At 43.4% G+C, this 17,421-nt stretch overlaps 2 protein-coding genes across 4 annotated transcripts; both read right to left on the bottom strand.

Annotated features, from left to right (window-relative positions):
• Nucleotides 1-159: 159 nt before the first annotated feature.
• LOC136524814 (villin-3-like) lies at nt 160-16,750 on the bottom strand. 3 transcript variants are annotated; one of them, XM_066518057.1, is made up of 23 exons: nt 16,251-16,378; nt 14,849-14,970; nt 14,412-14,511; nt 13,990-14,058; nt 13,656-13,898; nt 13,398-13,575; nt 13,175-13,307; nt 12,880-13,042; nt 10,887-11,034; nt 10,704-10,804; nt 9,881-10,036; nt 9,380-9,448; nt 9,227-9,295; nt 8,984-9,121; nt 8,729-8,857; nt 2,759-2,906; nt 2,608-2,618; nt 2,388-2,528; nt 2,162-2,287; nt 2,007-2,072; nt 1,282-1,603; nt 967-1,196; nt 160-891 (listed from the first exon to the last, which is right to left on the bottom strand). In XM_066518057.1, exons 1-23 carry the CDS (start codon nt 16,275-16,277, stop codon nt 778-780), a joined length of 3,003 nt encoding a protein of 1,000 aa, XP_066374154.1. In that variant the 5' UTR covers nt 16,278-16,378; the 3' UTR covers nt 160-777. The 3 variants fall into 3 exon arrangements, with proteins under 3 accessions (XP_066374154.1, XP_066374156.1, XP_066374155.1); XM_066518059.1 differs by lacking the exon at nt 16,251-16,378 and adding an exon at nt 16,433-16,750 and having other exon boundaries at nt 161-891; nt 14,849-15,009; XM_066518058.1 differs by lacking the exon at nt 16,251-16,378 and adding an exon at nt 16,433-16,750 and having other exon boundaries at nt 161-891.
• LOC136524815 (uncharacterized) lies at nt 6,481-7,899 on the bottom strand. The gene has a single exon (XM_066518060.1). The coding sequence runs from the start codon at nt 7,827-7,829 to the stop codon at nt 6,630-6,632; it is 1,200 nt and encodes a 399-aa protein (XP_066374157.1). The 5' UTR covers nt 7,830-7,899; the 3' UTR covers nt 6,481-6,629.
• Nucleotides 16,751-17,421: the final 671 nt, after the last annotated feature.

Below are 17,421 nucleotides of genomic sequence, written 5' to 3'. Positions count from 1 at the left end.
GACCTGTCACCTTTTCATCCTGTCCTAACTTCGACAGAGCACGCGTTCCTGGCGACATATTGTAGTGCAATTAACTGAGAGTTCGCTGGCATTTGCTAGAGAAACCTCGGTTTTGAGCCTGGAAATTCCAGCATGCCAATTAAACTCTCCAGAACGGCAACCAACACAACAACCAAGTACAACTTGAACCTCTAAATAAGCAAGGTAATCATGCCAGACAATACGTATCTGGACAAATTTACAAGCATGATCTGTTATTACGGAAACAAACAGGAAGTACAAAACAACAGCCCCCAGAAGTAACATTTTACAAACTCTTTTGTACAGCATGATCTGTTGTCTAAATTACATCATATATATACCCCTTATTATCTCGGGACTCTACTTTTAAAAAAATAGAACAAATATGGCTTCACAGGGGAAAAAAGGGTTCGCAAGCTATCAAACAAACCTGTGACCTTGGGTAGGAAAGAATTGGAGTGACCGGATCACCAATGCAGTGATCTGGCACAAGTCATCGCACATGCAAATTGTCAGTGAAGAACACAACTCAGGAGCATGAGCAGCTAAAAACTCACTGGACTTGCTCCTCTAAAACCCACCGAGGGTCCCTTGACCCTGGTAGGCTACACTTACAATGACTCTTACCACTTCTGAATTGACTACGAGAGATTGCGAGTGCCTGTGCCTGAAAAAATGGTTTTACCTTTTGAAAACAGTGTCATTGTGCTCTGACCTAGCAAAGAAAAGCGCAGTCTGTTTGACAGTAGCAGGTTTTCAGAACAGCTGAAGGGCAATCTTGAGCCTGTTCTGCTTCCACTTTGGTAGCTTCCCAAATGCCTCCTTTGTCATCCCAAACTTTTCTCTGAACTCCGACGAAGACAGATATGTCTGCAATGTGCCAGTGTAGTAGTTTTAGGGCTTGAGTCAGTTAGGCAATGGCGCCGTAAGGGCAGAAAGATTTACCTCTCGCTTGGTAACATCAATGTCTGTGGGGGGATTGGTGGATGATGTCCTCAAGAGGTCATATGGGTATATAGGAAGCCCTGCTTGACCATCTGCATGACTCTCTTTTACATCTTCCTCTACTGTAGGAGCTGCAATTTGACTATCCTTTGTAGGGTTAATTTCCTTGGCGTTTGTCTCTAGTTTAGGTTTGCTCGCTTCAATTTGGGGCTTGCTTGCATCAGGGCTCGCTTGACACCAAAAGAAGATAGAAGGTAAGAGAAACCATGCCAGAAATGTAAAATACCACTATCCTTTTTAAGGATGCTAGCATACCTTTTATTGACTTTGGTATTAGAGTTGCTTTAGGCCGCTCAAAAGTAGAAGAAATTGCAGCGATTGAAGCTGTCCTTGGAGGTGGCTTTGAAGAATCAGGAGATACAGGCTTCGGAAGTTGTTTCCTAACAACTGGTGGAGGAGTTGATAGGTTTCGAGCATTTGGGTTCTCGAAGTTAGCAGCCAATGCATTGAAAGCAGGCGACCTTCCTCTGACTCTAACACGATCAGGACTGAATGACATACTTCTGGAACGTTGGGATTTATCAGGTACACTAGACCTTCCGGTGTGTGTCGATGTTGTTGGCCTTCTTTTTGGTTTCTACAAATATTATAACCATGGATTAGCCTAATTCTAGGAAAAACAACATTAGGAAACTGAGCTAAACACAGTGAATGCATGTTGATCCAGTCAACCATGCATATGGTCCCAACTGTCTAACAAGATACTCCCTCCATCCCAAAAAGGATGCAATTCTAGAATAGTGCTCAGTCAAACTGTGAAGTTTGACGAAATTTATGAAAAGGTATTAATGCTTATCATACTAAATAGGCGTCATTCGATTTGCCATGGAATATATTTTCATAATATACCTATTTTGAGTCTTAAATGTTGTTACTATTGTTCCATAAACTCAATCAAATTTAAGTTAGGACAAAACCTATAATTGCATCCTTCCTGGGACGGAGGTAGTAATTGTCATTATCGGATACAGAAATCTTACATCTGCTCTTGGTTTTACTCCATCCTTCACTATAGATAGCCTCCTTTCAAATGAGTTACCATGCATCTGAAACAACTCACAAGGGAAAAACATGAGTTTAGCACGTGATATTTGCTCAACTCCAAAGCCACTGTAATCGAGAAGGGAGTGCTTACTGCTGATTTTGCTGAATCCCAACTGAAGAACCTGGTGAAATATTGGGGTTCACTTCCTTCAGTGACGACATAAAGTGGTGTTTCTCGTGATACATTCTCCATTAGAATGTCAAATTCTAGAAATTTCTGCCACAAAGCATGGTTTCACAATCCACTTTAAATTTTGAAAAAAAAGGCTTCTCATTTATAGCACTCTATACAAAGAAAATATGAATGTATCATATACCTCTCCAATGTTCAAAGCTTGTGATCGTATTTTTGTGTCCACACGTTGTCCAACCCATACAAAGACACATGAGTGACAATCCAAAATAAATATATCCTCCGTCATCAAATCATCTTGAGTGAAGTTGAATATTTCTCTGACCTACAGAACCAGTTTACCAGCATTAATTATCAGCACACTATTTTCATGACAAACAATATATAAACTTCAGCATACGCACCTTAAGCACCCCTTCTCACCCCAAAGTATGACCACGGGAAAAAAAAAATCAAAAAGAGGAAATCAGATAAGGTGCACAATGAATTATAAAGACCAATTAAGATATTAAGATAATGAATAAATGCAGTGGGGAACTTTCAAATTTGTCTTACCCTTTATAAAAGTACAAGCAAATAAATGAGGGTCACTTTCTTGATCCCTCACAATCTTCTGGCTGCCATACTCAGACTTGACTCCAAGTAACTTCCAAAACTGATCATATTCAGATCCTTCTTTGAGCATTCTGGACTGCAAATTTGGCTGCATATATAGTGGATAGAAGAATGGAAAGGTTCAGTGTTGCAGTAGTTTATATGATAGAGCAGTGAGCAGCGCAACCAGGACAGAAACATGCTCAGGTAATGTATCAATATAAAGTTACACAGAAGCAATCAACAAGCTAATATGCAAGTTGGGAAGATATGATCAGGAAGCATATATGTTGTCATAATACAACTAGACAAGCAATGAACGGATTTACTGCCATACAATGGCTATGTTGATTTAGTAATAACATGATGTACACATGACAGGAAACAGATGTAAAAATAGTTACTAGGAAATTAGAATAAGTAAATAATATTGTATGATGTTGATGGTGTGCAAATAAGTCTGAAGATAACATTGTACAACATATTAGTAGAAATTATAAAAATAGCTGTAGTGATCATTGTTTGAAGGAATGAAGCTCACTACATTCCTGGGGGCAACAACCCAAACATGTACATGAGTTGGGCATATATGCATCTAAGCCCTTACACAAAGAGGAAAATATGAAAATATGCTATACACCATATATATCTAACACCCCCCCCCCCTCAAACTCAGGGTGAATTACAAACACTGAGTTTGGAGAGAAAGAAACGATGTTGAACTCGCGTCTGCGCCTTGGTGAAGAAATCAGCCACCTGGAGCTCGGAGGGCACATAGCGAAGAGCAATGACATCATCCTGCACCTAAGCCCGAGTGTAATATGCATCAACTCCAATATGCTTGGTGAGCTCATGCTTCACAGGATCACGAGCTATATTGATAGCACTGGTACTGTCAGACAGAAGAGGAGTGGGCATAGAAACTGAAACACCGAAATCCTCAAGTAACCATCGAAGCCAAGTAACCTCTGCTGTCGCAAGAGCTATAGCTCGCAACTCGGCCTCTGCACTCGAACGAGAGACCGCTGTCTGCTTCTTTGTCTTCCAAGCAATGAGAGAGCCACCAAGAAAAATACAATAGGCAGAAAGAGAGTGACGATCAGAGTCACTAGCCCAAGTAGCATCAGAGTAGGCTTGGAGTTGAAAAGAGCTAGAACGCGGGAAGAACAGACGACGAGTAATGGTCCCACGAAGATAACGCAAGACACGAAGAAGATGACTATAATGGACATGAGTGGGAGAAGAAACAAATTGACTAAGAATGTGCACAGCATATGAGATATCAGGACGGGTCACAGCTAGATAGACAAGATTCCCAACAATATGACGATACCGAGTGGGATCGGTGAGAGGTTTACCATCAGTAGCACGGAGCTGAAGATTAAGCTCGATGGGAGTCTCAACAGTGCGATGATCAGTGAGGCAAGAGCGAGCAAGAAGATCCTGAATGTATTTTTCTTGGGATAAGTAAATGCCATCAGAGGTGGAAGAGACCTCAATCCCAAGGAAATAACAAAGAGGACCAAGATCAGACATAAGAAACTGCTCGCTGAGGCGTGCCTTGACAAAGGCAATATACTCAGAATCATCACCAGTGATAATCATATCATCAACATAAAGAAGAAGAAGAGTGCGACCACGAGGGGATGTGTGAATAAACAAGGCAGGGTCATGACTGCTTGGGGAAAAACCAGCAGCAATGATCACAGAGGCAAAGCACTGAAACCAAGCACGAGGAGCTTGTTTCAGACCATAAAGAGAGCGACGAAGACGACAAACCATGCCATCAGGAACAAGATACCCAGGAGGTGGTCGCATGTAGACCTCCTCACGGAGTTCACCATTAAGGAAGGCATTTTTGACATCAAGTTGAGAAATGGACCAAGCACGAACAGAGGCCACAGCAAGGAGAGTGCGAACAATGGTCATGTGAGCCACAGGAGCAAATGTCTCATCATAATCACGACCATACTCTTGCTGAAAACCACGAGCAACAAGACGAGCCTTATAACGCTCGAGAGAGCCATCAGAGCGAGTCTTGATCTTATAAACCCACTTGCACGTGATGGGACGAGCATGAGAAGGAAGAGGGACAAGGTCCCAAGTGCCAGTGCGCTCAAGAGCAGCAATCTCCTCAGCCATGGCTAGTTGCCATTCAGAATGACAAATGGCATCATGGTATGTGGCCGGCTCAGAAAAGACAGTGCCAGCAAAACCATACCTATCAAGAGGCTTCAGCGAGCTACGATCGCGAAGATTATAATGAGAGGAGGGCTGAGATAAAGAATCGTCAACCGAAGATGGCTCAGCAGGAGAGGAGACATCAGAAGGCAACTCAACAGGAGGCGAGGAATCTAGGAGTTGACGACTGTAGGTGTGAATCACGGGAGGTTTGGAATCATAAATGGACCGAGGAGCATGTGAAGACGACTCGGAGGGCAGCGGAGGAGAAGGTGGAGGAGGTGAAGATGGTTTAGGAGGTGGAGATGGTGACGGAGGAAGAAGCACAGTGGAGATAGGTGTATCAGGAAAAGTCAAGAAGGACAGAGGCTCAACAACGGCCTGAGGAGAAACATCAGAGGAGGGCCGAGGATAGAAGAAACGAGACTCATCAAAAGTAACGTCCCGAGAGATCCGCATACGACGAGCAGTCGGGTCCCAACAACGATAGCCCTTGTGCTCAGCACTATAGCCTAAGAAAACACACTCAACAGATTGATGGGTGAGTTTAGTGCGTTCACGAGGAGCAAGAAGAACATAGCACAGACATCCAAAAAGACGAAGACTAGAGTAATCAGGTGGATGTCCAAAAAGGCGCTCATATGGGATGCCACCTTTAAGAGCAAATGAGGGTTGAATGTTGGTTAAATAGGTGGCAGTGGAGATTGCTTCAGCCCAGAAATGAGGTGGGACCGAGGAAGCAATCATAAGAGCACGAGCAGTTTCAAGAAGGTGACGATGTTTACGCTCAGCAACACCATTCTGAGCGTGCGCACCAAGACAAGAAAATTGTGAGAGAGTCCCTTGCTCAGAAAGAAATTGGCGAAGAGCACCCGAAAGATATTCCCCGGCAGAGTCAGCCCGAAAAACACGAATAGGAGCATCAAAATGAGTGCGAATCATCTGAGCAAAAGTTTTATATATGGATAACACCTCATTACGATGTTTCATGAAATACACCCATGTGAAGCGAGAGAAATCATCGATAAATATGACATAATATTGATGACCCCCTTTTGAAACAAAAGGTGCAGGACCCCATACATCTGAATGAACAAGATCAAAAGGACGCTGTGACACAGACCCACTAGAGGGATATGGAAGCTAGATCTGTTTGCCAAGCTTACAGCCCTGACACTGATCTAAAGAAACATCACCAGAGACATTTCCTAAAACACCACGATGGACAAGAGCGGATAAGCGGGAACCACATAGATGTCCCAGGCGATGATGCCACTGAGCAAAAGAGGAAGAAGCCGATGCAGGAGAAGCAGAGCTCACAAGACAGGCAGAGGCAACAGAAGGAAGACGAAGCCAATCGAGTTCCCAGAGATGCGGAGAATCACGGCGGCGAGGGCCAGTACCAACTAGGAGACCCGTGCTGAGATCCTGAACACGGCAAGAGTCAGAATCAAAAATAACACGACAACCATGATCAGTGAGCTGGATAGCATAAATAAGTTGCATGGTCAAATCAGGAACATAAGAAACATTAGGAACATGAAATGAAGAAGAAAGAGTGCCACGACCAACAACCGAAAGAGATGAGCCATCAGCAGTTTGAACAGTGAGAGGAATGGAAGGAGAGCAAATAGAAGAAAGAGAGGTACTATCAGGTGTCATGAAAAGAAGCACCAGAATCAAGAATCCATGGCAAGATACCTGAAGTGGATGGTGGTCTCTCAATAAAAGACTGAGAAGTAGCAGCAGAGAGTACTGGGGCAGGAGTGACAGAACCAGCAGCTCCAGTAGTGACAGAACCAGAAGCTCCAGTAGGTGGAGGAACAGCAAGACGACGAAGTAACATGAGTATCTCCTGCTGTGCATCAGGATGCTGAGACTGAGCATGTGAGGAACGCCCACCTCGGCGAGACTGAGACTGAGCCTGCCTCTTCATCTTGTAACAATGATCCTCATCATGTCCATCTCTGCCACAGTGCTTACAATGAAGGCCACCTGAGTTGCGAGTCCCCGAGCCGCCATAGGCTGCTGAAGCAGGCACTTTGGGAGGAGAACCAAGAATTCCAGACCGAGCAGCCAGAACTGAGGAGGACGTCGACTGAAGTAGACCAGCAGAACGAAGGCGAGTCTCCTCATTACGAACAGCAGCAAGAGCCTCCATCAAGGACACGCACGGCTCACGAGCAAGTAATTGAGCACGAAGGGGCTCAAACTCAGCACGCAGACGAGTCAGGAAGTCATAGGTGCGACGAAGCTCGAGGCGGCTCTGTTGCTTCCTGCAGGAGTCACAAGTGTCCGGGGACAACTGAGGACTAAGAGTGTTCAGTTCACGCCATATTGCAGATAGTTGTCGAAAGAAATCCTCAACCGAACTGTCACCCTGCTGCAACAGTTGTTCTTGACGTAGGGCGGCAATATAAGTGGACTGACCAGAGGGCTCATAGCGCTGACGAAGAACAGCCCACATCTGAGCAGCATGATCAAGCCGAATAACCTCTCCTGCCAGATGCTTTTCCATACTAGCAACAAGAACAGCCCCAGCACGAGCATCTTCATCCAACCAAATCCGATAAGCCCGAAAATGAGACATGTAAGAGGCCATATCATCATCATAAGCTTCGCGCAACTTCTTTTGTTCCTCTTCAGATATTTCTGGAGGAATCACCGGCTGCACTGGATGATCAGGCAATGCTGGACAAGGTAGCTCACCACTAAGAAACTCCCAGAGTCGGAGACCACGCATATGCCACCGCATATGTGGAACCCAGTCATGATAATTGGTGCCATCGAAAATCACTGGACAACGCGGGATTTGAGCGCCTCCAGAGGGAGGAACAGGAGGAGATGCCATCTTTCTTTCTCCAGAAAAGCAGAAAAACAGCAGCAGCAAAGCGGGATCTGACTTTTTTTTTACCTAATCTAAAACAGAGCAAGCAGCAAAGGATGTGAGAGGGGCGTGGGAGATGAGCGCGCAGAATCGAGCGCGCGCGTGGGAAGAGCGGAGCAAGGGCGCGCGCGGGAACAGAGAAAAACATAGCACTCGAAACGGACGGCCGCAGAGCAGAGCCGCGCCCAGCAGAGCAGCGGAGGAAGGGCGCGCGGCGGCGGGGCGCCCAGCGACGGGGCCACGGAGGACGCGCGACGGCGGGGCCGTGCCGGCCGCAGAGGGCGCGCGATGGCGGGACCGCGCCCGGCCGCGGAGAGCGCGCGACGGCGGGGCCACGCCCAGCTACGGAGCGTGCAACGGGAAGAGCACGCGAGGGAGAGAGCCGGCGGGCGGCGGAGCTCCAGGCAAGCGCAACGGGAAGAGCGCGCGAGAGAGCGAGGTAAGCCCTAAATCCTAGGCTCTGGTACCATGTTTGAAGGAATGAAGCTCACTACATTCCTGGGGGCAACAACCCAAACATGTACATGAGTTGGGCATATATGCATCTAAGCCCTTACACAAAGAGGAAAATATGAAAATAGGCTATACACCATATATATCTAACAATCAATAAGTCATCATAAATGCAGTAACTAGAAATCTACTATATAACTGTGTTGAGAAAATCTTTAGCTTAGATGGTTGACTAGTCATTACCCACTGGTTGCATCAATCTAGAAATAACAGAAAAAAGAAACACAACTTAAGGCCTAAATTATCATGTGGATAATGAGTTCACTGAAGTGCAGCGGCAACATAGCAGAATGTTCATTTGAATGGTCAACCACACCAACATGACAATCACTAAAAAACACTCCTCAAACCTTGATCACATCTAGCTGCCTCTCAGCGAGCTCTTGGTCCATTGATGAGCTTAGATTACCGATCCATGTAAATACTGTATCTCCATCATGCAGTATGTAACAATAAGAAGAGTTCAGCGACGATGCTGCCTGGTAATAAGAATCATAGCATTGTCATAACTTTTGCAATGAGGTAGAAACAAAACCCACTAAGATAACAAGGCCATAACACAACCATAATGCCTTGTTTGGAGAAGACAATAAAAAATAAAGTACCGTGTCAACTTGAATAGCTTGCATATTCTCTGGCCCTGAGCCCTGAACTCGAAAAAGTGCAACCCCGTTTTCTGAATAGGTATCATCTTCAATGCCGTTTTCTGAGACAAATTTCTTATACCCAGTACTTGTACCTCCCTGTATTTAGTGAAAAACGTAAATACACATATGAATCATATTACCGCTGTAAGGAGAAAGAATTCACAGAAGCTTATATTCACATGAATTTGATTAAAGAACAACCTTGTATATAACCAAGTTTTGAAATATTGGGAAAAATTCAATGGGTTCCTTTCCTTCATAAACGCGAACCTGTGATGACCAAAGAAAATGAGGTTAGGATAGTTAACCAAGATTTACAAAAATCTTTTAAGACAGGACTGGAAGAGTATTAACCAGAACAGCCTGGAATTTTAAAGACTCAATCATCTTGTCAGCTAGTGAAATGGCTGCACTTCTTTCCTCCTGTTTATATATGGAAAAAGCAACAACATGGTTAAGTAATCCAACTCGATAGCATTTAACAAAGAAACAAAAGTGTTAAGATGGCCATAATTGAATGCTCCTCGGAAATAGTGATTAATATATATACAATCTAGAAATGTTGGTAGTATAAGCAACACAGAATCAGTTCCTAGAAGTTGGTCTCACTAATTTTGATTTTTGAGAATATGCAAAGTATATTATCAATATATATAACAATATATATAAGGCTTGATCTTTCTTTTAATGATTCAGCTTAGAACAGCATATGCATTTCCATTTTCTCACATAACACAAAGCACATTGTTAATAAAGTACAGACATGCACTAAATAATGAGACATTGCGTAAGTTTCATGGCAATGTATCAATCATATGTGCAATGCAGCAAATGGAAAATGCATTAAACAATTACCTGGACACTCTTCTTCCCAAACCAGGTACCAATAAGGCATTCATCTCCATTGTCTCCAGGATACGTGTATTGAAAGATATAGCAGTCTCCACTGTAAAACTTGCATTGCTCAGAGAACGAAAGGAAAGTCTTATCACTGCCATTCACACGCCAAACCTGTAAGATATCAGCTACCTGAGATTTTGTACATCTAAATGACACTTTAGTTTCTTTTTTCTTGAACACGCAGGAGAACTGCATATCTTTATATTAAGAAGAAAAAGGGGCAAGACCCTTACAACACACACCCTTGTTTCTGAGATTACATATCTTCCCTTCTCTTACAACAAACACGACCAGAATTAGAATACCTACTGGTTCACAGCCAGCCCTAGGGCAAGAAGGAAAGAAATACACCGGGCCCATGCTAAGGTCCAGTAAAACATTTCCTCAAAGGTGAGCAGCAAAATGACATTTAGTGTTATGGTAGGAAAGTCTTAAGTGAATGAGTGCATGAATGGTAAGAGCAACACTGCCCCCCCCCCCCCCCCAAACCAAAAAAGAACACGAATGTATCAGGCTATTATATAACAGTACAATCCTACTTGGCGCTTGGCCAATCAAAACATGGTTATTTTAGCAGTGGTGTTCAAAAAAACATTATTTCATCTTGTTATTGAAACTAAACCCTTCCAAGTAGATTTGTGTTCTACTGCTCTAACTGACAATCTTATTCCAGAGTATCAGTGGTACTATGTCACAAGCTCAATAAATGATAAATCAATAGCTACAACTGAATGTGGTCTGGTTGCAATATCTTTTCTAAGAAAGGAAGTTCACTGACCTGTAAATTGCCAGTGCAATCAATCTGAGGTTGAGGCTCTTGCTTTACAGGAGCAGCTTTTGCTGGACCCTTAAAATTAAATCCTTGTCGCTTAAGAAGAGCTACAGTAGGAAATTTAGTTAGAAAGAATCAGTTGTGGCAAATAAAATGAAAAAAAATAAGATTTGCGGCTCAGATGATAACCTGCCACTTTTCCTCTGCTTTCATCCGAGACAACTGCATCAGCTTTCTTAGGCCATTTATCAAACTTTGATTTGAATGTAACAGTCTCAAATCCTTCCATGAGCCGAATAATATGAGATTTTGGCCGGTTTCCTTCACGTAGTAATTCCTGAAGAAGTAAGAATGTGTTTCTGTATGTTTAGAGAAAAAAATAGGCCAACTATTGTCTAAAATATGTGGCAAATCGAACAACAACAACAACAACAACAAAGCCTTTAAGTCCCAAACAAGTTGGGGTAGGCTAGAGTTGAAACCCAACAGAAACAATCAAGGTTCAGGCACGTGAATAGCTGTCTTCCAAGCACTCCTATCTAAGGCTAAGTCTTTGGGTATATTCCATCCTTTCAAGTCTCCTTTTATTGCCTCTACCCAAGTCAACTTCGGTCTTCCTCTGCCTCTCTTCACGTTACTATCCTGACTTAGGATTCCACTACGCACCGGTGCATCTGGAGGTCTCCGTTGCACATGTCCAAACCATCTCAACCGGTGTTGGACAAGCTTTTCTTCAATTGGCGCTACCCCTAATCTCTCACGTATATCATCGTTCCGAACTCGATCCCTTCTTGTATGCCCGCAAATCCAACGCAACATACGCATTTCCGCGACACTTAGCTGTTGAATATGTCGTCTTTTCGTAGGCCAACATTCTGCACCATACAACATAGCAGGTCTAATCGCCGTCCTATAAAACTTGCCTTTTAGCTTCTGTGGTACCCTTTTGTCACATAGGACACCAGACGCTTGCCGCCACTTCATCCACCCTGCTTTGATTCTATGGCTAACATCTTCATCAATATCCCCGTCCCTCTGTAGCATTGATCCTAAATATCGAAAGGTATCCATCCTAGGCACTACTTGACCTTCCAAACTAACATCTTCCTCCTCCCGAGTAGTAGTGCCGAAGTCACATCTCATATACTCAGTTTTAGTTCTACTAAGTCTAAAACCTTTGGACTCCAAAGTCTCCCGCCATAACTCCAGTTTCTGATTCACTCCTGTCCGGCTTTCATCAACTAGCACTACATCGTCCGCGAAAAGCATACACCAAGGGATGTCCCCTTGTATGTCCCTTGTGACCTCATCCATCACTAAAGCAAACAAATAAGGGCTCAAAGCTGACCCTTGATGTAGTCCTATCCTAATCGAAAAGTCATCTGTGTCTCCATCACTTGTTCGAACTCTAGTCACAACATTGTTGTACATGTCCTTAATGAGCCCGACGTACTTCGTTGGGACTTTATGTTTGTCCAAAGCCCACCACATAACATTCCTTGGTATTTTATCATAAGCCTTCTCCAAGTCAATAAAAACCATGTGTAGGTCCTTCTTCTTCTCCCTATACCGCTCCATAACTTGTCTTATTAAGAAAATTGCCTCCATGGTTGACCTTCCGGGCATGAAACCAAATTGGATGTGGCAAATCGAAAAATGAGAAAAACTGGAATGCCAGGGCGAGGGCATCTTCTCAGATAATGATATTTAACTAATATATTGGGGTTAGTAGTCCGCAACACCAGGGATATCTTAAACTTGATGAAAACCCATATTGTGGATCATGCTGATTTGCTGAACTACCCGCCAAGTAAAGTTGAATTGGTCAAAAGGCCTTCTCTTGCACATAAACTTTAACTCACGTCAAAGATGGCACTACTATAACATAGTCAATACTCGCCATAGGAACTCTTTTTTATTGATGCAGGTGAACCCAAACTCTTTTATAGGCAATTTCTAGTTTGATGCCTAAGCTTCCCATGCTTAACAACATTGGCTGCAAAATTTCTTAGCAAATATACATCTGTGGTTGCCACATTGGTGATGGACCTTAGCTCTATTACATCTGTGGTTGACCTCTCATTCGCCTCCTTTTTTCCCTATATCTGCCGTGGCTGGTTCACATAAAGTGGAGCATTATCATAGCCACTAAATCAAGATTGCAGAAGAAAGACAATGTTACCTCAGCAGCCGAGCCTCCTCGTTTCCTTTCTTCAAGAGTTGTTTCTCTACCCATCCAGACATAAATTTCAGAACCACAGTCTAGTAGGTAACACTTTGATGAATCTAATAGCTCTCTTTTTAGAATTTCGCAATCAATAGGAGCTGATTGGCCCTTATTGACACTGGTAGTAAAAAATAGAAAAAAAAACATTTCAGCAGAGGAGAAAATAGACATGCTATAGCATAACCATGAAAGATATAATTCATTCAAAAAGAATTAAATTTACTATGTTTTGTCCCTTGTGATATATTACCAAAGCAATTTTGAAGTGGAAGTAGAATCTTTCCCATTGAGTTCAGAAAACGTCTTTCTTGGTAAAGGAGCAAATCCGCCAAAGAGACCCCAGAATTCACCAGCATCAGCGTCTGCCATCAACTTTCCATCCTCTGTTTGAAAGACTCAATTATAATTCTGAAAGAATATCGGACCTTGTCCATTTAAGCTTGTATAGACCCTTTTGGCCAAGATTAACTTACCAACCGCCGCTACTTCACATTTCCCATCATGGTTGGTATCTTTAAGATGTTGCACAACCTCAAGTGCTTTAGCCCTCTCCTGAATACTTGAATTTGATCCATTGAATTGGAATATCTTAGATTTTGTATCTAAAATAAATATGTCATCATGGTTGAGTGATGCTCGTGCAAAAGGAACCTGTTGGAGAGAAAAAAAAGGAATGTGGTATCCGTACTAGGAAGCTGACTGTACAAGGACCAATTGACAACGAAATTCACCTCTTTAACATGAACAGTATGCTTTCCTCTGCAGACAAATAATCGTGTTTTATGCTCCCGCTCATTTACTTCAGCGTGCCTGAAGCCAGATGCAACACCACCTTCCTCTGGTATAATACACGGCTTAAAGTACGAAAGAAATTTCTCAGTCTCATTTCCCTGTATTTCACGGTATTGGACAGCTCTTCCACCAAGAGCAGCATCGAGTTCCACAGTCTTGATTGCAGCTGTACCAGCTTCATCCTATTCATTAATAACAATGCAATTTATAAATCTTCTTGTTCATTAGCTACATTGCAAGCAAATGAAATGAACTCAAAATGTGAAAGCAAACCTGACTGGTATCTTTGCCGAGCCAATAATGGATATCATGCCGAAAAGAACCATTCTTAAGGGCAGTTGTCTGTTCAAAGAACAAAATAACTATTAATAAATTTCACTCCTGATCAATATGAATATGAGCATATAACTGTAATCTGAGTATCTGCACAATATAAACATTTTATTGTAGCATAAAGAATATACTGAAATGATCAGTAGCATCAGAAACAACTAATTCCTTCTAGTATGAAGGATGCATGATTTGATAAGCATGTGAACTGGGGAAGTAAAGATGTAGTGAACTAGTGATCTTTGGAGTAAAGATGTAAGCAATGGAAACAATTGCGCTCCTGACATCAGGCAGCTCACAACGTTTTTTCCCATAGAACTAAATATAGGAATTGACGCATTTACTATATGAGCAAAGCTGAGTACCTTCAGTACTATATAGGAATCTCCTGTGAAAAATTTCCCATATGATTCCTTGGGAACAGGAACAGCCTGTAACTTTTCAATCCGCCATATTTCCAATCCACTGACCGTTGTTAAGGATAATAATACAGAGATGAATTAATAAGAATCATAGACAAACAGAATTGAATGTTAGTACTGCAGCACCATGCTAACCTAATGTCCCCAGTTATTATCACAAAGGTTTACCGTGGACTCGTGGTTCATGAAATATAATTTGTGGTCAACCTACAAGTTTTTTAAGGATTTTCTACTGGATACTATGGCAGCAGGGACTAATTCGAAATAATAATAAAACTGTAATGAGAAAAATGATGGCACGTGACATTCTTGGAACGAAACGACAGGCAGGGATAAGTATAGATATTGTGACCAGTAGCAAACTAGAAACTGAAGGATACTCTTTTTGACCTGCACCTTGAAAGACAGGATCCACCTCCCTCATTGAAACAGCCATAGGACCCCTAGATTTTGTCGGACTAGTCTTTGGTGGTTTTTGCTTCAGGGGAGAAGAAAAGGTGTGCTGAAACAGGGGGGGAAAGATGAATCCTCAAAGCAAAGCCTGTATAAAAGCATTCTTAAACAAGAACATAAACACAGATCCTTTATAATATTTAGACGTGGATAGTGAAAATCCAAAATGAGATGAAATACATGCGAATTTTTTGACAACACTGCATGCAAAAGTTTCCTATTCAAAACGCCTACTGATAGAAACACAATGCCGCTTGTGAGTTTGCCGTTCATAAGGGCTGAGGACTTCCTTCTATGTCATTAGAATGTCTAGTAGTTCCCAAGACCTCTTGTCTGCTCCAGTATAATGCTAGGAACTCGAACAACACCCGAGAAACATCCACAAACTAAGGAGTTGGCATGATAATAGAGCAAACTAACATCCTGATCACAGTATCATCCGGCTTCAACAATGTGACAGAAATTGCTTGTATCCAACTATGGTGCAGAAAGTACTGAGCATAAGATTTGCAAAGACCAGCTAATTCACTAAATTCCAGATAGAACATCACATCATTTGCAGACTCAAACTCCTATACCCACAGAATAGACAGGTGCTTGACACGTTTCCAGGATGTTATGGAACTGCTCCAGTGAGCTCCCACCTTCCATTCCAATGAAGTACCAGCTGCCGAATTTGATCAGCCCATTTAACAGAAGGTTGAAAGCTAACCCACGAAATGCGATGTTTCTTTGTGCAACTCCCGGCCAAAGTCCAATTGAGAAGACATGACATCCTGGGTCCAACAAAACATCCATATCCAGCTCACTCAATCCAAAACAAAATGATGTGTGGGAACTTGCATGACTCATGCTCCAACACCCAAAACTAACCGAACCTTGCTTCCAAAACAATCCAACTGGGCAGCCAAATCCAATGACTTCTGGAGCACGAATCAGCATCAGGATAAGCAAACAGAGCCATCAAGTGGCAGATGAACAAGCATAAATCGGACCAAATTCCGGCCACCCAGATCCACCTCACGCCCAAAAAGAAAAACAAAATCGCTCCTCTCATAAGACTAGTCTCCAGACAGCGGCTTAAACCATTACAGTGATCCAACGTCTAATCTAAATCGCACAAAATGGGCATTCCCATTCCAAATGCCAAACGGCCAGATCCCAATCCGCCATCCAGAAATCAACCGAGCAAAATTTCCCCACCACTACAACATGCTAAACCCCATCATTCATCCACGACCCACTAACAAATCCCAAAAACTCACAGAATTCCCACAGCCCAGATCCGACGCACCCAAGCCGGGCAGCCAAGCAGAGACCCCCGCGTACCTTGATCGCTGACCCCGGCGCGGCCATGGTCAGACCTCAGATCGCCAGAAGCCGAAGCCCCGATCAAAGGACCAACTTAACCACCCCCGCCGCGGGCACCATTAAACAAATCCCCGGCCCTTCCCTCCCCACATCATTCCCTAAAAAAAATTGCTGAAATGGAGGATTCGGTCGCCACGCACCTGGGCCGAGGGGCGGTGGCGGAGTCGAATCGTGGGGAGGACTTAGCTAGCCAGCGGGTTGCTGTCGCTGCTGCCGTTAGCGCGCGCCCGGGCTGGCGTTAGCCTTTTGCGGGGCGAACGAACAGGGCCGCGAAAACGAGGTGAAGCCTCCGAATTAACTAATAATCCGTTAATCCCCGGCTAAACGGGACGGAGCGGAGAGAGGTTGGGTTTGGGAGGCGAATGATTGGAGGCGAGGCGTGGGCGTGGCGGGTGGCGTGCTCGCCACTATGGAGGAGGAGGACGAGGAGGAGGATGGAGAGGCAGAAGACAGGACAGGCGAGGGGGAGGTGGAGCCGATTTTTTTACATTTTAACCCTTTTTATTTTCAAAGTTTCTCATATATAAATTCCTCATACGAAGAATTCAAAAAATGGACCCTTAGTTCGGCGTCGTTGGTCTGGACATGGTAAATAACATGGCAGTGAGCTCGGCACCGTAGATCTTGGCTCCGAGTTTAACGTCATAGATGTTGGCACCGAGCTCGGCGCCAGAGTGACTGGCGCCGAGCTCCCTACCATTTAACCCCAGCCAATGTTCCTGCCCGAGCGTTTTTGTCCTTCTTTCTCCTCCCTCTCGGATTTTTTCTCTCCCCACTTCACCCTACCTCACGAATTGGCATATTGGACCTTGAAAACTTTGATTTGATCCGTAGATCTTCGAGAGCAAGGTATCCTCGCTCTTCTCCTAGTTTTTTTCGCATCGATTTAGTATGTATTAGTCGGATTTTTTAACATAATAATCGTCATCACTTAGGGTTTCATTGTATCCATCAATATATGTATTATACAACCGTAGGATGATGCCAAGGCGTGAAAAAGCTAGCAAACCTAGGCGCATGTAGTTATGTTATGGGTTCATTGTTGTGCATCAAATGGGAAACCCTAGGTTTATGATTTAATGTTAACTGCTTTGGGTTCTTGTAACGAAATTGGTTGTACTGTAGTTAT

This window comes from Miscanthus floridulus, chromosome 18 (assembly GCF_019320115.1).
Source record: "Miscanthus floridulus cultivar M001 chromosome 18, ASM1932011v1, whole genome shotgun sequence".
Lineage (NCBI taxonomy): Eukaryota > Viridiplantae > Streptophyta > Magnoliopsida > Poales > Poaceae > Miscanthus > Miscanthus floridulus.
This window is presented reverse-complemented; position numbering and strand designations above follow the sequence as displayed.